Source organism: Haemaphysalis longicornis, unplaced genomic scaffold (assembly GCF_048455015.1).
Source record: "Haemaphysalis longicornis isolate Haplotype H1 unplaced genomic scaffold, Haemaphysalis longicornis Haplotype H1 scaffold_43, whole genome shotgun sequence".
NCBI classification, from domain to species: Eukaryota; Metazoa; Arthropoda; class Arachnida; order Ixodida; family Ixodidae; genus Haemaphysalis; species Haemaphysalis longicornis.
Window position 1 is genome coordinate 382,659 of NW_027526371.1, and position 22,445 is coordinate 405,103.

A 22,445-nucleotide genomic window follows, 5' to 3' on the forward strand; every position below is an offset into this window, starting at 1 on the left:
TCACGGCCATACAAAAGAAAAAACGGAGAGAAGCCGGTCGTGGCCTGCGTGGTGGTGTTGTATGCGTAGGTCACGAATGGTAGTACTGCGTCCCAGTCGGAATGGTCCGCCGCGACGTACATAGCAAGCATGTCACTCAGAGTGCGGTTGAAACGTTCGGTCAGTCCATTGGTCTGAGGGTGATACGCCGTGGTGGTGCGATGGATCGTGCGGCAGGATTTAAGAAGGGCCTCTATAACTTCAGACAGAAAAACCCTTCCTCGATCACTGAGGAGTTCACGCGGCGCCCCATGCCGTAAAATGAAGTGCCGAAGTAGGAAGGAGGCTACTTCGCGTGCAGTAGCAGCAGGCAGGGCGGCAGTCTCAGCGTAACGGGTCAAGTAGTCGACAGCAACAACGACCCATCGGTTGCCATCTGCAGTGCAAGGAAGAGGTCCATAAAGGTCGATTCCTACACGGTCGAATGGTCTTGCTGGACACGGTAAGGGCTGCAAAGGCCCAGTTCCTTGGCGGGGAGGATATTTTCGGCGTTGGCATCGAACACACGAACGGACGTATTGACGAACGAAGCGGTACATGCCTCGCCAGTAGTACCGCAAGCGCAAACGCTGGTATGTTTTGGGGACACCAGCATGGGCGCAATGTGGCTCTTCGTGAAAATAGGCACACATTTCAGAGCGTAGGTGGCGCGGAATTACTAAGAGCCACTTGCGACCTTCGGGTTGGTAGTTGCGACGGAAAAGCAGTCCGTCGCGAAGGGCAAAGTGCGACGCTTGCCGGCGTAGTGTCCGAGATGCAGCGTTCGTTGATGAGCCAGACAGAAAGTCCAACATGGAGGAAATCCAAGGGTCTTTCTTTTGCTCGGACGACATAGAGTGGATCTCCAATGGCGACACGTAGCAGTCGGAGCTCGAGACCCGGTCGCTGTCATGAGGCAGCGGGGAGCGCGAAAGGGCATCAGCATCATTGTGCCGCCGGCCTGAGCGATACATGACGCGAATGTCATACTCCTGTAACCGCAAAGCCCAGCGCGCTAGCCGCCCAGAAGGATCTTTGAGCGAGGACAACCAACAAAGCGCGCGGTGATCTGTGACAACATGGACAGGGCGCCCGTAGAGGTACGGGCGGAACTTCGCAAGCGCCCAAATAACGGCCAGGCATTCTCTCTCGGTCACAGAATAATTTGTCTCGGCCTTTGTTAGCGTGCGACTTGCGTAAGCAACGACATACTCGACATATCCTGCCTTGCGCTGAGCGAGAACTGCCCCCAAACCAACTCCGCTCGCGTCCGTGTGAATTTCGGTAGGGGCCTCAGGATCGAAATGGCGCAGGATTGGCGGAGATGTGAGGAGATGGCGCAGTTTAGTAAATGCGTCGTCGCAGGCCGTGGACCACTCACAGATGCCGCCTTCTTTGCTGAGGAGCTTTGTCAAAGGCGCGATGAGAGATGCAAAGTTGCGAACGAATCGGCGAAAGTATGAACACAGCCCAATGAAGCTGCGGAGGGCCTTCACAGTTGTCGGCTTGGGAAATTCCGCCATAGCACGTAACTTGGCAGGATCGGGCAGGACACCAGCTTTAGAGACAACGTGGCCAAGGATAGTAAGCTCTCGGGCAGCAAAACGGCACTTCTTCAGGCTAAGCTGAAGGCCTGCGGTCGTCAAGCACGTCAAAATCTGCTCAAGTCGAATCAGGTGCGTCGAAAAATCGGGAGAGAAGATCACAATATCATCGAGGTAACAAAGGCACGTCTGCCATTTGAGTCCACGGAGAATATTATCCATCATCCGCTCGAAGGTTGCAGGCGCATTGCAGAGGCCAAACGGCATAACGTTAAACTCGTACAGGCCGTCAGGAGTAATAAAGGCCGTTTTTGCACGATCAGCCTCTGCCATGGGAACCTGCCAATAACCCGAGCGTAAATGAATGGAGGAAAAGAACTCTGCGCCTTGTAGACAATCAAGGGCGTCATCAATTCGCGGCAACGGATATACGTCTTTGCAAGTTATCTTGTTGAGCCGGCGGTAATCGACGCAAAACCGAATAGAGCCGTCCTTCTTCTTGACAAGTACTACCGGCGATGCCCATGGACTGGTGGAGGGTCGAATCACACCGCGTTGGAGCATGTCCTCGACTTGTTCATCGATTACGCGGCGTTCAGTGGGGGAGACACGGTAGGGACGTTGCCGTAAGGGTGCGTGACCACCGGTATCGATGGTGTGTGCGACTGTGGTGGTACGTCCCAGACCAGTCTGGACAGAATCAAAAGACGTCCGAAATCGGTTCAGCAGTGCGAGAAGCTGGTCTCGTTGGGACGATGAAAGGTCGGCATCAATGGCGCGAAGGAAGACGTCTGCAGACGGGGAGGATTTTGCTCCTGAAGGAGCACACAGTCCACTGATTTCAAGCGGGGTTGAATCGTCGGGCACAGCCACAGCGACAACAGAATGAACGGTCTCGACATGGCCGACGCACTCTCCGCGTTGCAAGGTGCACGGACACGACCCGTAGTTGGAAAGGAGAAGTGTAGTTTGGCAGTTACGAATGGGAAGCAGGGAGAAAGGAAGCCGAAGACAACGTCGCTGGTGAAACAGGTCAGAAGGCGTAAAGAGTACTGTAGCATTGGACAGAAGTGGGCAGGATAAAGAAGCTAGCACGGCAGAATGAGGAGGAATGCTAACTTCTTCCGTGAGGACCAGTTTGATGGCAGAAGGAGCGGGCGGTTCACCGGTGGTTTGATCCATGAACGGGAAGAGCTCTACTTCGGCACGGCCACAGTCGATGACAGCTCTATGTTCAGAAAGGAAGTCCCACCCCAGTATGACATCGTGGGAACAGGAAGGCAGGACAACGAACTGAGCAGCATACATGACGTCCTGAATAACGACACGGGCAGTGCACATGCCAGTTGGATGAATGGGATGAGCCGTAGCAGTCCGTAATGAGAATCCAAGATGCGGCGTCCTAACCTTCTTCAAGCGGCGGCAAAGTTTGGCGTCCATGACAGAAACGGCGGCTCCAGTATCGACAAGGGCTAAGACTTCAGCGCCATCTATGGTAATACGAATGACGTTTGCGGGAGAAGGAGGAGGCCTTGGGCAGATCGACGACGGCGCGGTTCTTGCCTCCGGAACTGCGGCGCCTAGTTTTCCGCTTCCGTTGGAACAGGACGACGACGCATGGGAGATAGTGAGCGGCGTCGCGGAGATGAAGACCGACGGCTTCCGAAGTCACGACTATCGGGCGGCATAGACGTCATCGGCGAATACGCGGTGGCTTCCTGCATGAGTGGGGAATGGGCGTAGGAAGAAGCTGCGGCAGGGTTGCGTCCTGTCACCGTGGCGCGGCGGCAATAGCGTGCCATGTGTCCAGGAGCCCTACAGGCAAAGCAAATTGGGCGATTGTCCAGCGTCCTCCAAGGGTTGGTGAGCGAGGGACCAGACAACACCAGCGGACGTAAAGGCCGGGTGGTGGGGAAAACGACGGGGCTCCGAGGCATGTACCTGGCAGCGACTTCAGCGTAAGGTCGTTGAGGGATAGAGTCGGCAAAGTGTATTGGAGCGGCCATCGTCACGGGGTGCATAGAGTCTGCATAAGGCAGGGTTGAAGTCACTGGAGCTTGGGGTATGGTGGCGGCATAGGGCACAGGGGCAACAACGGGGCTTGACGGCAGTGCAGCTTGGAGGGAGTCAGCGACTTGCTGCTGGATAACGGTCCTGAGTTCAGGGCTGAGAGAAGATTTTTGCTCGGGCACATAGTTGATGATGGACAACTGCCGAGCCACTTCCTCTCGCACAAACTGCTGGATCCGTTGCAACAAGGTACCGTCGCCGTCATCAGCGGCCAAGCTGGAGACAAACTGATTTTCTGCGAGGGGTCGCCGAGTGAGAGCCCTTTGCTTCCGCAACTCGTCGTAACTCTGACAAATAGTAACGACCTCGGCCACAGTTTGGGGGTTTTTCGCCAACAGCATATGGAAGGCATCGTCGTCTATGCCCTTCAGAATGTGTTTTATCCTTTCTGGTTCGGGCATGGCACTGTCAATCTTACGGCACAGGGCGACAACATCCTCAATGTAAGAAGTGAAGTTTTCACCCCTTTTCTGTGCCCGCTCACGCAAACGCTACTCTGAGAGGAGTTTTCGAGCAGCGGGGCGACCGAATGATTTTATGAAGTCGTCTTTAAACTCAGGCCACGTGTTAAGACGTGCCGCGTTGTTCCAGAACCATTGCTCTGCGAGCCCAGTCAAGGAAAATTCGACATTGTTCAGCTTGAGGCGGTCGTCCCAGTGGTTATGAGTACTCACTCTTTCAAAAGTAGCAAACCAGTCCTCTGCATCTTTCTCGTCGGTGCCGTTGAATGAGGGAGGGTCCCGCTCACGAATTGCACCCGCGCAGACGATGGGTGTTGGGGCAGGCCGGGGGTCATCGTTTCGAGACATGCTGGGAGGGTCGAGTGTCCGGTTGCGGAGCTCCAGCGTAAGAGAACGAAGATTGTTGCACCTCCACCAAAACTATAAGAGGGTTTTCAGGCTTTATTCCTCAGCCGCACCAGCAGCAGCGGTAGCACCGAAGCACCAAGTCGCGCTGACCAGCAAGTCGAGACGGAGAGCCAACGAGACGAGACTTCTTCTTCGTCCCAGCGATGGCGATCGGACATCCACGAGTTGGTGCCTCTTCCATGTGTGGCTTCTGTGTCACATACCCACGTATTGCGAATGACCAGTGCTGTCCATGCTCCTACATTATTTAAACGAGTATGGTGTTGGCGATGGTCTTCCTTACAATATATATATATATATATATATATATATATATATATATATATATATATATATATATATATATATATATATATATATATGACAGAAAATAACGGTTGGCAGTCAAGGAAACCTCTGAAAGCAAAGGGGAGGATATGGTAGGTCACTGAAACAGATAAAGAATTTGGAAATAAAGAAAGTGGAGAAAATATGCCCGCCTGGTGGGATCCGAACCCACGACCTCCAGAATTCCGGTTTGGTGCGATAACCACTACGCTACCGGCGGGGCTATTTTCCCCCTCAACTTTCTGGGGTTATTATGTCAATGCAATGTTTTCCTGTGCTTAGGGGTGGTAGCCAGCGCCACTCCGACTTCTCGGGGTGAAGGGGACCTTCTTTTTAACCCCCGGGCCGTGACTCGGGTGTCTACGACATGTCGAGAGTGGTCGACCAACGTTGTACCCTCTTAAGCTTCCTATGGCACCAAGACTGCCAGAACAGGGGCCCTCACTATGCATGTAGCGAATCAGAATAGGAAATGAGGGGCTCGTTGAAAATAAGACATAAATAAAGGTTGGCAGTCAAGAAAACCTCGGAAAGTATTTGGGAGGATGTGGTAGGTCAATGAAGCAGATAAAGAATTTGGAAATAAAGAAAGTGGAGAAAAGCCAACCTTTATTTCTGTCTTATTTTCAAAGAGCCCCTAATTTCCTATTCTGATTCGCTATATATAGATATATATATATACATCTATATATATATATATATATATATATATGTATATATATATATATATATATATATATATATATATATATATATATATATATATATATATATATATATATATATATATATATATATATATATATATATATATAATAGAAACTTAGGTCGGCAGTCTACAACGCCAAAGGAGGCATAGGTGTGTTGTTACGGTGTTATAAAAACACGCGCCCAGAGTGCGGCGCGTGATTTTCTTTCTTTCCTATATTTCAAAAATGGTAACGTGATCAACCGTAGTAAAAAAAAGAGACTAACAACACCCCTATGCCTTCTTTGGCGTTGTAGACTGCCGACCTAACTTTCTATATTTCCTCAACGAGCCCCTCATTTCCTATCTGTTTATATATATATATATATATATATATATATATATATATATATATATATATATATATATATATATATCAGTATTCAGTGTGTCGAACCGACAAAAACATCGGTTCGGTTCTGGTTCTGGTGCAGGCGCAATCATTTCGTTCCGCTTCAGTTCCCGTTCGACAAAATCACGTATCGAACCGGTTCGCGAAACGGTTCGGGAGATTGAACCGGTTCGTGAAATGGTTCAATGAGTTGAATTATCACTGAAATTAGAAAAAAAAATATTTAGTAGTTTAAAACGACAGTGCAATCAAAATACAAACAAAAATTCAAAATGCCACTGTTTCCCGAGGGCAGTGGCACAATTGCAAAGGAAATTTTAAACAATTACGAGGAGGAGCAAGAGGCGGAATAAATGTTTATTCCACGAGCGCTGGTGCTGCTGTTAGGGCACCCACCCGGCGGGGGGCATCCCTAGTCCGAGATTCCCTGGCCATGGCTAAAATTCCAGGCCCTTTTCCTCACTATACGCTGGGTTCCAGGGTCTGGACGTTTAAGGCAGGCTACCCACTGCTCGTAAGGGTGGAAGGGGTTGGGGGGTAGGCCTGGGGTTAGTCCGCACTCCCATACTTGGTGGTATAGCGTGCCGTGAAAGAGACAAAAATTACAGGTGACCGGGTATATGTTGGGGTAGATCGCGTGAAGAAGGGTGCGATGGGTATAGCAGTTTGCATTCTCAGGCTGGTGGCTTCTGGTCTCGATAATGGGGATGTGGAGCCGGCAATATTCTTCTGCTTTGGCGATAGTGGCCAGAATGTCTCCATATTTAACAAGAGGTTCTGTGCTGGGAGCAGCAGGCGATGTTTGCCCCTGGTAGATAATGGCCCGGTGTACGTGCGAGCGGGCAGTGGAATATGGGACGCCTAATTACCGGCGAGGGATGTGTGTCCAGGTACACAGACGATTTCTATTATGGGTAGCTGGCCCTTGGTTTCGAGGATGCGGAGGGCTGTTTTGGAGATGCGTCCCCGTAGATAGCTGCGGCATGCTGCTCGGGAATCCGTAAGCACTGTGATTGCGCCCTCACTAGTCGTTGCGGCTAGGGCAATACCCCTTCTTCAGCGGTTTCCGTCTGTGTTGCAGGGACGGCGAGGCAGGTCATTTCTTGCCCTGTGGAACTAGTGACGTACACCGCGTGGGCTGGCCGCTGAAGATAAGGAGAAGCATCAGTGTACTTTGTAGTCGGGTTTCGGCCATACGTTACGTCCATGACCCTGGCTCGTGCGATTCGCTGAGCTTGATTGTAAATTGGGTGCATGTGGCGTGGTAGTGGCGTTACCCTGATGTACTGTCGAATAAGTAGGGAATCCTAACCTTGTGGACTTGTAATGGCGGCGTTGTATAGTTCGATCATCTTATGGTCGCTCATCCTGTTGGCGTTAATTTGAGGCGTTCTTTTTGAGATGTATGATAGGCTTCCTCTACCCCTTCCCAGGTATTGTGCAATCCAAGTTGAAGGAGTTTCTTCGTCGATGTCTTGGAGGGCAATCCTATGACTGTCTTATAGGCTTGGTGGATAAAGATAATCAATCTTGCCTTATTCTTTTTGAGAGCCAAGTACGGTGCACCGTAGGCGATGCGGCTGCCTAGTATTGCCGGCACCATGCACAAGGTGCCCGACTCTTGCAATCCAAATCGGCGATTGATACGCGGTGTATTAAATGAACCAATTGAGTTAGCGTCCTTTGTGGTGGGGCTACGGTGTGGAGGCCTGAACAAGATATTAGAAAAACAGATGAAGTGGAGACGACTTACCACCTACTTTCTCGCCCAGACTTTATGTTTTCTTAGCCCCTATTCGTAAAGCCACCGCCAAGAGATATGAAGGTGGGATTTACTTTCTGCCCGGTTACTTTTTGTTGAAATCGCAATCGTCGCCATGGAATCGCCCATCACGCTAACCTTTAAGCCTTATATTTACGCTTGCGTACTGGCGCGTTCAAATACCAGCACTTAAAACCAATGGCACACATTTTTTTATTTGTAACGAAACAGAAAAATCCTACAACAGGCACATAAATACTACCACTGATTTAGATTATTTGGTCACCCTGAATAATTTTTTGGCTGTCACCTTATCGAATGCGTCAGCCACACTTTTGTTAAATGTAAGCTTTACTTAGCGTCCAGTCACTGCATTATTTCTCTGACCACTGCAAGTCCTTGTGCGATAGCTATGCTGTATGTGTGCATTGCAATCGGTATGTCATCGTACCGCCTTACCCACGGCCACCGTTTCATGTGCTACATTGCGGAATCTTATAACAAAATATACTCTTACAAAATGAATGGGAAATTTGACGCGCGGAGCATGAGATGGGACTTTTTCCGGTATACGCTCTTTATTTGTCCAGAGCAGTATTCCCCTCCGGAACGAGTAGCAGTAGAAGTAATGTACCGAGTTGGGCAGTCAGTACAAGTGCACATTTGAAAAAAGCAGATCTGAAAGAGACGAAATTGCATAACAAACAGAAAACATGATCGCTGGGCGAATGGGACAGTGTGAGGTACCGGCCTGCCTTTCTGCACATGTAATCTGCTTTATTACTGTCTCTGCTTCAAAGACAAGGTCGAGGGGTGCAGTTTCGTGCCAAGGGATTAATTGCGCACCTTAGCAGTTGTCCCTGACGTATCTGTTGTTATTTGTATCAGTAAAAAACGGAACTTCTCCACTGTACTCGAGGCGAAAAGCAATAACGCCCGTGTGTACGAGGCAAGCATCTTAAGGAAAGCATCGGCCCGATACTCAACTAATAGGCACTTAATGAAAAGTAAAGAAGAAAAAAAATGTCCCGACAGTTCCTTGAGTTTGATAACTGGTTATAACACGGCACAAACCATAGTTTCTTGCGTACACGATGGTAGGTGCCACTACTGTGTAAATTGGAAGGTACGATACACCACACGCAGACGCGCACAAGCACATCACACCTCAGGTACGGTGTTAAGTTCGGGCCCCTCACTTAATAATACTGCCCGGCGGCTAGGTATCGTTGGTTGGGCATAGCGTGTTTACCTGTATTGAGGTTGTTGTCACGCCGGCTGAGCGGATTTGGCGTGAGGTGCGTAAGGAGAAACAGCGGAGGCTTTTGTTATTCGCCGCGGTTTTGTGTCTACCCGGAGAGCGCGCCCGGAGACGACGTGTACAAGCGCGTCGGCCAGTCCATAATAGCGGACAGCGATGTAAGCTTTCGGAGAAGGATTTCTATGCGTTCGTCTGAGAAGCATGAGAAGGGGCACCGTTGATATTTAACGACCGCGCTTACCGCCACGAGAATCCCCGAACCGGACGTCAGCTGAAGGTCGGTCAAGGGGTCACACCTTGGTCACCAGACATTCAGTCCTTGACGGCTACACTGCTCAAAGTTTACTGGCCAAAGTTTCAGTTAGTCACGTGTCTGAGTCTTGCGACTCGGCAGCTGGGGTGCGTGAATGGGTTATGCGACCAGACTTTGTTAGGAGCTCCACGTGTTAACAAAGGAAAGGACATGTGGAGGCGCGGAGCACAAACATAGGCGTGCACGGTATGACAATACTTTTAAGACGCGCCGTCCGAGAGCCGATTCCTGTCGTTGGGTTTGGTTTTAATTGGTTGGTTCTCATTTCTGTTATATTTGTGTTTTGCGGAATACCTTTGGGTTTCTGTATGAGAGTGAGAGGTGGGTCACGTGACTATTTTGAACACACCTAGCTTTCTTTGTCACCGTGGCTAATCAGTGGCTTGGTCTGGGCTAATCAATGAGCCATCCTCGCTCTCAAGTTGTGAGGTCCCGTTTGTGGGCGAGGTTTTAGTGGTAAAACCGAGGAGTCAGATGTTTTGAGGGATTGCGCAGGAACATAGAGGACAGAGACCGGGGGTGGATAGCGGCGAGCTCTGCTCGACGCGGGCCTTGCTAGACCACGATCAGAAGCCATGAGTTGCAAATACGTAATGGAAATTAAGTGTACATATTGTAGATTTTAATTTTACTTTCAGTAGATCGTCGTCGGCTATGTGCCATCGGTCAACGAGCCAGCAAGTCTTCGCTTCATCGGATCAGCGATCATCGGGACACCCACCGATCCCACTTTGAAGTTTAACTTACAGGTACGTTGTTACCGGCCAAATTACGGCTTTAGCTGGACTGCGTGCACTGTTTTGGTACGCGGTGACGGCTTTGTCCAACTGTGCCATCCGGGAGAACTTCGGAGGTGACATCGGAGAGGTGTTGCACTATCTTGTAAGGTCCGAAGTACCTTTTTAATAGTTTTTCTGACAATCGCGAACGCAGGATCCGTGTCCACACCCACACCCTGTCACCTAGGCGGTAGTCCTCTTCCCTATGGCGAATGTTTTAGCGCACGGCGTCCGACAGCTGTTGTCGTTGGCTGTGAATCCGGGCGGGTTGGGGGGTATCTTTGGTATTCATTCACTCGGTTGCGCCGACAACGCGGATCAGCACAGAGACCGCCGCCAGAGGGCTGCGCCCTAAAACACAACACCCTTCGTTTCTGCGTTGACTACCGATGATTGAACCGTGTCACAAAGCGAGACATTTATCCACTTCACAGAATTGGTTACCAGTAGACCCCCAGTGCGCTCCTAAATTATTTTCTTCATTGGATATGAAATCTGGCTATGGACAGACAGAAGTAGACGATTGCGATCGGGAGAAGACGGCGTTCGTGACTCCTGACGGCCTGTACAAATTCAAGGTCCTTCCTTTCGGCCTATGATCGGCGCCGGCTACGTTTTAACGCATGATGGTCTCTGTTCTTGCTAAACTGAAATGAGAGACTTGCCTGCTGTAATAGGATGGCGTGGTTGTGTTCTCCGGCACATACGCATATTTGTCCCGCCTAGGAAGCGTCCTCGAAGCCATTCGTGCAACACCATCGACCATCAAACCAGAGAAATGTTACCTGAGCCTCAAAGAACTGAAATTTCTGGGTAATGTTGGGAGTGGTCATGGCGTCCGGCCACAGGCGGGGAAAACGACAGCTGTGGCCTCGTTTCCTTGACCCAGCGATACCAAGGCTGACAGGCGCTTGTGGGGACTTTGGCATACAACAGGTGCCCGTGAAAGCCTTTTTTGAGACAGTTGGACCCCTCACGCGACTTGCAAAACATAGCCTAGCCTTGTAATGCAGTGAGGAGCAGCAAATTACGTTTGACATTCTTCGTGAACGCTCGCAAGCTTGACCACTACTGGCCCAGTTCGACGATGTTTCTGTCATTAAACTTCGTACTGACGCCAGCAACGTTGGCATCGGTGGCAGTCTTGGGCAGTGGCAGGACGATGTAAAGGAAGTAATAGCATATGCTAGTCGCACTCTTTGTAAAGCTGAAACTAACTATTCGACGACAGAGAAAATGTCTAGCAGTTGTGTGGGCTACCAGCAAATTTCGCCCGTACTTGCATTGTAGGCCGTTTCGTGCTCTTAGCGACCAAAATGCCCTCTGCTGGATCGCAAACCTCAAGGACCCTTCCAGAAGACTTGTTCGATGGAGCGTGTGGCTGCTAGAGTAAGACTTGATGGTCGTATACAAATCGGATAGAAAACACTGCGACACTGACTGCTTATCGCCACCGCCGGTTTCGGCCGGCTCATCCAACGTGGACGAAGACTATCCACAATCGGTGACATTCATACTACAGATATGCAGCCCATTAATTGGCCAAAGCGTAACTCCGACCACTCATCGAGAACCTTCCTGGAAACGATGCCGCGGCTTCATGTGCCTTTTTTAGGGGTCTAAATTCCTTGTGCCTGCGGTATGGCGTCCTTTACAAAAGAAACCACTACCACAGAAAGGGGAAGTTTCTCCTTGTCTTTCCATCACCATTGCGTGGTGAAATTTTGCACGTCCCCCATGATGATCCAACCGCTGCGCATTTAGGAGTAAGTCGCACGTTTGATCGAATCCATAAAAATACTACTGGCCAAAACTACTACCACCAGTGCAGCAGTAAGTAAAGACCTGCCATGACTGCCGGCGACGCACGACCCCAACCGCCCAACCCGCAGGGCTACTACACATGCTGGATCCACCGGAAGCACCATTTAGCCAAATTGGGAAGGACCTATTTTGCACATTCCGAAGGTAATCAACGGGAAACCACTGGATTGTTGTAGCTACGGAATGTTTGACGCGGTAAATTCAGACGTTGCCGCTTCACGAGCAACTGCTGCAAATTTGGCGACATTGTTTCTCTACAACATCGTACTCTGCCACGCCTGCTGTTATTATAACAGATGGCGGCACAGCTTTCAGGCCAGAATTTACGCAAGACTACCTCCGGTGGGCACACAGCACCAATCGGAAAAGCACAGCTTACCACCTTGAAACAAACGGTTTCATGGAGCGCCTTATTCGAACATTAGCAGATATGCTGTCTATGTACATGAACCTGCACCCCAAGACCGGAAATAAATCTTCCCTACGCCACCTTCGCTTACAGTGTGAAGGAAGGGGGCGTTTGTATGACCACAGCGCCGATTGTATGCCTGAGTTGAATTTGAAAGGCGCCGTCCTGTTAGGCGCTGTGGTGCATGAGGGGAGGGAATTTCTATACATCGGTTGCTGCCAGTTTTCTATCATCATCGGTGCCTTTACGTAGCTGCTTTACCTAGACATACATTCATTTTGACGCAGCACCATCTTGGTAAAGTGTTTTTGCCTCTTAAGAATCGCAAGGAATTTTTTGCGTAATTGTTTCCGCAGCGAAGGCAGGCTTAGAGTCGTGAGGGTCATCGTGAGGGCCAAATCTGAGGACCAAATCTGTCGTGAGGGCCAAATCTGAATCGAAGAAAAGGTTTGTTTTACATGCAAACACGGGCAATGTTAGAGAACGGGACAAGTGCTTGAGGAGGATTTTAACTCCACTGTAACCACACGACAGCTAATACAGTGTGAGGGCACTATTAAGTGAGCACTGATTTTATCAAGAAAACCTCTACTCGAACATCCTACAAAATTCCATAAGGAAAAACTGCGACTTGGGCGTGTTGTTGCAGACTCATTTTTCGTAAAGCGCAAACAAAACTTGGATAGCATATGAAACGTGTACTGGAATAATATGCCAATGAACAGTAGACGCTGCACAGATATAATTCCCGAGCACCGCCTCTGCAGTAAATCCTTTGAGTGTGTTGATGATGTGTGTCTTACATGGCGGCTGTTTACTTTTATGGATGCATGAAATATTATGCTATCAAAACCTCTAGAAAGATGTTCTGATCGAACACCCTTGAAACGTTCATTTTATCCTCACAAAAAACACACGGACGAGGAAGACAAGGAAAAGCGCTCGTCCTTGTTTTTTGAGCTCTGCGCTTGTCCTTGGATTTTTCCCTTGTCCTTGTCTTTCTTGTCCGTGTGTTTTTTGTGCGCATAAGATGAATGTTACGAAACATGAACTAGCCCAAACGCAAACACTTGAAAGCTTACTGATTACTAACCAATGCATATTTGGGCACGCGATCGTAAAATGAAACTTCAAGATTTATGGACTCCTATATTTTCCCGAGGCCTTTTCAATACCATCTTACAATTGAGAATGGAACCAGGAATGAACTACAGACTCAGTGTAATGTGTGCAGTTGCAGGCAGGGAATGTTTTGAAGTATTTAATACACCTGCCTTTAAATATAGCAACCTTCTTTGAAATCAAGATCATCATCCTAATCATCATTATTGTCATCGTCATCCTTATTAGCCCACTCAGCTCCACTGCAGGACGAATGCGTCTCCCACTGACCTCTAACCGCTGCTGTCCAGCGCAGCTCGAGTCCACAGTTTACCGCGCACTTCTCTATCTCATCCCTCCATCGGATTAACGGCCTTCCCTTCTTGTAGACCACTCAAGATACCGTAATACCATCTTGTTCTGTACTGTCGGATATTCTTGTCAGAGGTATACTCTTGTTAAGAACAAAGAAGCTGAATTGCACCCAAATGTTGTTTTGTCAAATAAGGTGTTGTCCGCCTTTGATACTCATGTAAAAAAACACTACTTTTTGTGAACGCTAAACATCGTAATGCTGTCGACAATACGTGAACATACGGGACACATCGTGGACAATAATCTGGATGCTGGCGACTGCTTCTGCTTGGTAACGTGCGAGCCCGCAATTCCTTCATGGATTCAAATCACCCATAAAAACCTGATGTAACTGATGTAAAACTGATGTAACAGCTTGTGAGAGTGCTATACAGATGCAAACATTTTTTTAGATGCTGATATTGGAAGAAAACATCTGGGTACAGCCCTGCTTGTTTGAATGACTGGGTATTACACGATCTCATTTCACGCAGATATTTGAACGATGAAAATTCAAACCTTCCCTTTAAAGTTTACATTTGCAATTCATCTCCAAAAAATATATCTTCCAAGACGGCCCAATATGGCAAGCCATGTTTGGGCAAGCCAAACAAGGGAAACCGCTTAGCATCACACTTCAAGGCAAGTGACTTCCGGAAGCCATTTCTCTGCAGACCAGTACGTCGCCATGCGACAGAGCTTCAAGGTGATCTATTTGCAACGAAATAGCCGGGCATTCTGGCGTTGCAATGGTGTTGCACCAAATCTGCTTTTGGGTGAGGGTGTGGCTTACAACATTTTGAATATTTACCACGGCATAAGTGTCTTTGACAAAGTTTCCGACGGTTTTTTCAGCTGTGGTTTCTTTTGTAAAACACAATTTATGGTCTCTGTGCTAATGATACTCCACCCGTAGAAAACAGCGTAACGTTGAAGTAGGGACAACAGTTTTCGTGTTTAACCTTTGAGTGATGGTTTAGGAAGCACGCTCTTTCTGGTCCTGCATCGACTTTGCTTAAGTATGCCTAGCTTTCCGGTTCTCGGCAAAATGTTCCAAGGAATTACTAAATCGTCACCTAGTCGGGAGACTGATAGTAAGAGGTGTCAACTTCAATGTAAATGAAAATAGCTCCCGAGGTGACGCTACTGCCATATAGTGGACACAGTTTTCAAGGTACGAGAGCTGATATCTTATCGGACATGGTACACACGGAACGTTATGATGTCTCAACACCACAAGGAGACGTAAATTACCTAACAAGTTCCAAGTTCCCATTTTTCTTCGAACTGCGATTTCTCTGGCTTTATAATCCCTCGAGTACATTTTAAACCCTATCAAGGGCGTTGTTGCAGACAGCAAACATCGCCCATGCAGGTTAGCCTTTCCATTTCCTCCGTAGCGGCTATGTTTATGGCGCTGCACGGCAATCTCTCAGCGGTAGATAGCGGTCTTCTAATCCGTAAATTAGTTAGGGCGTCGGTTTACGCTCCCGTTTATTCGTATTTAAAACGTCCTCTTCACACCAGTTCCCTGGGGAAATGCATAAGTTGCATATTTTTTAATTTTGCAGATCAGTTTGGCGAAATCTTTGTTTTACTGCTTTTCTTTATTTTTCGGTTTTTCGAAATTCTATCTGATCCATTATCTCCATTTACACGAATACGAGAATCAAAGCTGTTACTTCCATTAAATCTGTATTTTTGTGGCAATGCAGGCTGTCACACGGTTCACCATTTTTGCGACATCCCTTTCGTACGTTCAACTTCTCTTTGCTCTTTTTTGGTCATTCTTCATTTTTTTAAAGATGTATACACGCACATTTTTTTTTTAAATTTTTGTCAAATAATTTTGGTAAGGATTTATTTCTCACTTTTTTCTATCTTTTGGTTCTAGAAATTCTGTCCTACGAATTATCTTCCTTTACCCTATTAACGCGATTAAAGATTTCACTTGCACCAAATTTGCATTTTTGTGGAAGTTCATGGCGTTCGAGCGTCTGGCTGTGGGGGTATTTAGCATACAACGCTATGTAGCAAAATCGCGCATCACGTTTAAATGCGAGGCAGTATTTATTGTCTTTCCACTCGCCGTGGTCGCTCAGGAGCTCAGGCGTTGTGCTGCTGCGAACAAAAATTCGGGTTCGATTCTTGGACGCGGCGGCTGCTTTTCCGAAGGAGGCGAAAAGCAAAAACACCCAGGTATGGGAGATTTTGGCGCACCTTAAGACCCGGAGGTGGTCAAAATATTCCGGAGCTCTCTACATCACGCTGCGGCACACCTCGTTATATGAGCAGTTTTGGTGCGTTAAACCACATAATCAATCAATCAATCAATCAATCAATCAATCAATCAATCAATCAATCAATCAATCAATCAATCAATCAATCAATCAATCAATCAATCAATCAATCAATCAATCAATCAATCAATCAATCAATCAATCAATCAATCAATCAATCAATTAATTAATGAGTATGTGTACCTAAAATATCGCTGTATAATCGCCCTACAACTAAAAATCGCGCGATCTTGGTAATTTTGTTCCTCTTATAGCGACACCAACTATACCTCAAATAGGTTTAAATATTATGCAGCAAAGTTCATAATATTGTACTCATAACGACAACAAAGGAGCCGGTCGGCCGCTTTGATTTGATATTTTGGTAGCAGTTAAAATGTTTTTTTTTTTTCATTTCTTTAAAATACACGATTTTAAGTAACTCACCGGCAGCTATGGCTTGTCGGTCGACACCCTGCGAACCTGAAAGAGAAGATGAATCTATACAAACCATTTCCATTGGCATCAATGTGCCCCCAACACTCTGATGAATAAAATATTTTGAGAGAGTTTTGGTCTCACTCATTATATATGTATGGCCAGTGCGTACAACAAACTCCATTGTTCTTCTGGTATGACTAATACAGGCAGAATTGCCTCACAAGCAGCGTATTTCTCGCGCTCTGCGTCTGTGGGGCCAATCCTACGGATATATTTTAATAGTGTCCTTTGTTGTGCTCGTTAGGAGCGACTTCAGTGTCAACGTTCACATATTGGCATAATACGGGGACACCTAACGCAATTCTAGAAGCCGGCTTTGATAGTGGCTTGCGCTATCACCAGGCCCACTCCCAAGCTTGTGTCAACGTGTCTGTTTCCACACAAATGAGTTTACAGGTTCTTCGGTAGTGATGAGAGGACGCCACAAAAACATTTCTCAAGAACATTTCAACGGAACTAGTGCAGAAATTTAGGAACAGTCGTCTGTACAGCGTAACAACCAAACGATTGCGAACAACGTTAGAAGCGGATATGGAGTGCCGGAGCAGAAATGACATCCAAACTGGAGTATTCAAAACCGTCACGCACAAATAATGTACCGGAGTGGCAGGTGGTGACATAGAAAATGCTGAAAAAAAAGTAAGCCGAGGCAAGACTGCTAGGCCTGCAGCTGCACAAAGGCAAGGGCCACCTGCTTACTCTGAATGCCATTAAGGGATATGACCTAATCTCTATCCAATATTCCTAACTACCGCATTTGAAGACATCTTGCTCGTAACGGCACACAGCAGCAGTCAAATTTTCTTGATCCAATTTCCCAAGTGGTTACTCGAACAGCCTGCTTGATGGGCGTCCGAACATGGTCTGTACATTGTAGGGACGCAGCTACTACGCATGGTGCTCGTTGTAGTAACAGCGCAGTGAACACGCGACGAACACAGATACGGACGTCATCCCCTATGCCTCATGAGCCCTTTGCGTGTTCGTACGAGGAACAGTGAGCGGACAAGAAACACGTGTGGTGGTACCAAGCTTGGAACATGGGCACAACGACCCCGTCAGGTATAAAGACTGCTCTTACGGGTGTGGTACGAGTGAGCTGGATGGCAGAGCCCAGCGGCAGCGGGACCAGAATGGTAGCAGCGAGCGGCAGGCAACCGGACAGGCGATCCCTTGCCAGCTCGTACTAACTAGCGCATGTCGTGGGTGCACATGGAGTCGCTTGTTACATGGACTCGAACGTTGTCGTGAGTGTAGAGCGAAACGCCGTATTATTTGAAGTGCGAAGAACTTTAGGCCCTCGCAATGTCCGTGCCGTTGTCTGGAGTTGTCCGTGCGCAAAGCATTGTAAGCCATCCACCAAGAGCGGCACACATTGTAGTACCATCTGCGCGCCATCTGGGGAGAGTGCCGCAAAATACAGTAGTAAAGAGCGCGAATTTCAAATGGTACAAAACGACAAAACACAGCAAAAACCATAAGTTCCCGGAAAAACAGCAGTTGCAATTAAAGTTAAAACTGCAGTGACTACAGCGAGCTACACGAGAGGGCGCTCCGCTGCAATGCGTATATAAGCGCGTTCCGGAATCAACTGACGACCATCGGGGGAACGTGCATAGACCTTGTCTTTGCCAACTGCAATCTAGCCCCGCTCGAAGAAACACCGTCTCTGCACTTCACGGATCACAAGGCAGTGATCGTGAAGGGGAAACGCAACCCGGAAGTTATCGCAACGTACCACCAATACCGTCAATAAAACACTGTATATATACACTGCGCACACGTTTGTCGATTCAATAATGCATTTATGCGCGATAATTCATGTCAATTCATCCCAATTCCGGCCAATAAAAACACGAAACTCCACGCCGTGAACGATGCCGAGGGTGCGAAGTACTGGGACGGGAATTGTCTTTCTTGTGGCGCTTGTTATTTACAGTTCCTTTTGTGCACCTCAAAATCATTTAAAACTCAGAGCGCATCAGCACGCACGGGCGATGACGTTCATCACACAGGCAATACGCAACTTGCGTCCCAGAGCTTCGCACCCTCAGCATCGTTCACGGCGTGGAGATGTCTGATTATTTCTGCATGATCGGTACAGTGCGTTTTTTCAGTGTCGAGTGGTTTACATGACCGTATGTGTTAGGAACTGCTGTTTCTGCTCATTGTTTTGCTTTTCCGGAATAAACCGGTTACTTCTGCTTCTTTCATGTCGGCGTGACTTCTTCGGGTGTGTTCTGGCTCGCGAACCCTTCGCACAATGAAGCAGATTGCTTCACTTGCGCCGAACGCGGTTTACTGTAATGTTTTTCTTTTCGACCTCTGACTCGCCCCGCGATGATTACGTCAGCTTAGGATAGCTATGGCTGCTATCGGTTGTGTTTTGTCTGGGCGCTTAACCCAATTCATGGAGCAGCCTTAGTCAGAGGTGCGGTCGTATACAGGCCCGCCAGAAACCTGCCTCCTGCAATTCACCGCACGCGGAATGCCCACAGCGGACGACGCACGCGTTCAATCGATTGCAGCCGACACAACCAACCTTGGGAGTGACTCGCAGCCGAGGCTTGCGCTTATTGCACACTTCAAACTGCCCCTATGCACGCAAAGTTGGGACCGTTTTTAACTCACACTAGTTGCATATAGACGGAGCAAGAATATATAGCAGGGTAAACGGCCCATTTCGGCATGAGCGGGCGAGCGACCAGATAATGTCACAATGAAAACCAAGACGGACTGCCAAGGTTCGTAGCTGCGACGGCGAAGGAGAGGGTAGCGGCACCTGATGGACGAGCTGAGAGCGGCCGCAATTCATTCCTTGGTTGTGCAGTGCAATGCCGATCGCGGTATCCGCACAGTTTCTTCGCCCGCGGCAGATGCCGCTAGCTTAATGTCTGACGAGCACTTGTGAGATTATCTGGCCGCGCTAGAAAGCTTCGTTTCTCCTCCTATCTTATTCTTGCTCCGTGATACTGGGCTATACCGCTTGGCCGCTTTCGTATGCCAGACCAACTTCAATTATGTCTGCACATTTATAACTATCCCTTATTATAAAAGTAACGTACAAAGGAAGATTCTACGCGTTTTTTGAGAGCTTGTGTCGGGGTTTCTCGTTTTTTGTTCTTCACATTACTCTTGGCAAGTCCCCTCAGACACGATTTACGTCTTCTCTGCTTGGCGACTGATCGCTTTCTTTTTCAATTCTTAACTTGATTGTTTTCAAGATGCTGCCCCAGAGACTGGTACATTCGTCTTCTGTGAATGCGGTACATTTGTTTAAATGAAGCTCGGTTTTGCCTTCAGTGTCCCTTTAATTTTTCTCCGCAATTCAAACTGCTCTTGCGGACACCCACTATGTATCTGTTCTCAACAATCGAATGTGCCGTGACGAGGATTACCTCCGAGCCCTGTAAACGAGCGCCCTACCTGCCTCAAAGTAGCAGAGAAGAGTACAGCAAGAAGCAGCTGAGCAAGCTGCACCACAAATAGACAGTGATAGGGACTGGGGTAACGAGAGGCGACGCATTACGTACATTTGAAGAGTACGCCCATTTACAGCGTTAGAATTAGTAAGGAAACGCCGATCGGGAAAAGGAAAGCGCAAGGAACTCAAATTACGCGGCTAACGAACCTATGGGAAGAAAAAATTCCCAACGGAGCGTACAAGCCAACGTTAAACGTACGACAAGCGCACATAAACGTAATAGCTGCCAATCTAGAGGAAACGAGTGTGCAAATCGAGTAGTTCAACTCGAATAATTCCGCAGGTAGCGAAATTGAAAGAAAAATTGTGCACAATTCCGCTGGTTAACCAAGCCACTAACCGCAAAAAACGCACAGAAGACGCACCGGACAGACGAGGTGGAACTCGGCAGTGGTTTTGGTCGCAGTGCGAGTCCGCTGTACGACTGAAGCCAAACATCATCAAAAGACACAAATCGAATTACTTGATGTCATCGTTGCCGAGAAAGGCAACCACCGCTTCCGAAGCGCTTCATTACTCCGAAAACAACTGCTATAATGAAGTGAAAATATTGGAGGACTTATATGGTAATAAATACCAATCTGTTGACCTGAACATTAATGAGTTGCTATAGCTACATAAAATTAAATGTCCACAAGAAATAAATACGTTTGGCAGACTGTTCCAAACAGTAGAAGTGCACGCACTAGCAGACGAGGCATTGAATGTTTCTACAGAGTGTTCTACGCCTACGCTGATGCCTGTGCATAAGAGAGTGCTGCCTCCGGAACTAACTGTTGAGTTTAAGATGAAAGAAGTCGCAATGACGAGTCCGGATAGTAACAATGCTCAAGGAGAGATAAGGTACTCTGTCCGAAGGAACAACTGTGAGACACTAAAGAAGTTGCTAGCACTTCTTCGTGAGCAATTGGAATGCAGAGATGAAACAGAACAAGAGCAAAAGTGGGAAAGCATGGAAGAACGAGGAAAGTACGGGAAAATCGGCGAGTTTTATGGCCAGCAGATAGGGTAATCTTTTGTGTAACCAACAGGATCATATGACAGAGAATGAATGCAGACAGGTTTCGATGGAAATAAAAAAGCGGCGTTGGCCACGAGCTGGGCATAGTTGAGGTGCACATGACCTAATTACAAAAGGCGTGTCGGTAGGTCCAATGTTAGACACAGAAAGGGTGAGGGCTCGCTTGAAATGCAGATCTGCAGCAATAATCTCAGAGACAAAGCACGAAGTAACGCTTCGACCGACACTAAAAAGCAGGCATCTAACAGGGCATGTATAATGCGCGCAGCACATCGAGAAGATTCACTGGAGTAGTACGGCAGAAAGCCGTGACTTGCTTAGGGGGAGTACCAGGACGAGATAATGCAAGACTGCTGCTTGACCGCGGAAGTCAGAGATCGTTTATACAAACCCGGCGGTCATCAAAGTATGAAGCAAAAGTTCTGAGAAAAGAACACCTTGTGGTAGACCCATTTGGGAAGAGATGAAAAAGTTATGGTTCTAAAAGTGGTGGAAATTGCACTAGCCACAATTAAAGAAAGTGAAGCAATTGTTATTGAAGCGTTCAAGATCGTGGTGATATGTCTACACGCATTGCCCAGTCCAAAAAAAAAAAAACTTGCCATGAAATTCAAACGATGCACATGGTAATCGAACATACAAATATACCCGCAGCATTTCAGTCGATTTGTGTGGTCAGCTTATCAGATTAATACTGGGACGCCTTTACGGGTCGTCAAAACGAATTGTACAGAGGCTTATGGCCGTTTAAACAAAGCTTTGTTTCGGCATACAAGGACCACGCCAAAGGAGCTGATTGCCGCTAGCGCAAGCGAAGGTGGTGATTGTTCTCCATGTGGTAGCTACAGATAACGAGTTTCAGGAAGAATTGCAAAAATTTTAGGGCCTCGAATTTATCAGATTGAAAAGCGAGATGAATGACACAAGAAGCTGTGACAGAGTCAGGGAAGGTTTTGAGAATGGACTAATAAAGCGGGAAGACCGAAATGCAGTAACCTCGTCGCCGAAAATAAGCGTTACGTCAGGTACTAATTAGGACGTCGCGACAGAGAGGCTGGCGGAGCTAACTAGAAGATTAGGCAAAAATGGTGAAAAATTAGGTACGACATGGTAGTAACGGAGTATTTTTATTCTAATGTCGCAGAAATGGTCCTAGACAAAACAGGGGTACGAGGTGAGATCTTCCTTTACAGCCAGCTGGTGCTTTTAACCGACTTGCTGAACAAACTCTGGAACTTCTCTTTCAAGATGTGTTAGCTTGTAAGTTCCTCTTTGTAGCGTTTTAACAAAACTTGGGCTGCTTCGTTTTAGTAGAACATACTGTGAACCAGAATGAGTGTTTCAGCCCACCGGTTATGGCCACCGATGTTCTCAAACATGCTGAGCAATTTATCACCGTCGACGTCATTAGGGTCAGAGATATAGCCGT

The 22,445-nt window shown here is 47.7% G+C and overlaps 1 protein-coding gene across 2 annotated transcripts in view; it reads right to left on the reverse strand.

Moving 5' to 3' along the window:
- The window catches only part of LOC144137646 (uncharacterized), a 60,820-nt gene that overhangs the window by 22,406 nt on the left and 15,969 nt on the right, over positions 1–22,445 (reverse strand). For both annotated transcript variants that reach the window (XM_077669586.1, XM_077669585.1), the window contains exon 3: positions 16,458–16,493. In XM_077669586.1, coding sequence (XP_077525712.1) covers positions 16,458–16,493 — 36 coding nt within the window. The remainder of the gene's footprint in view (positions 1–16,457; positions 16,494–22,445) is intronic.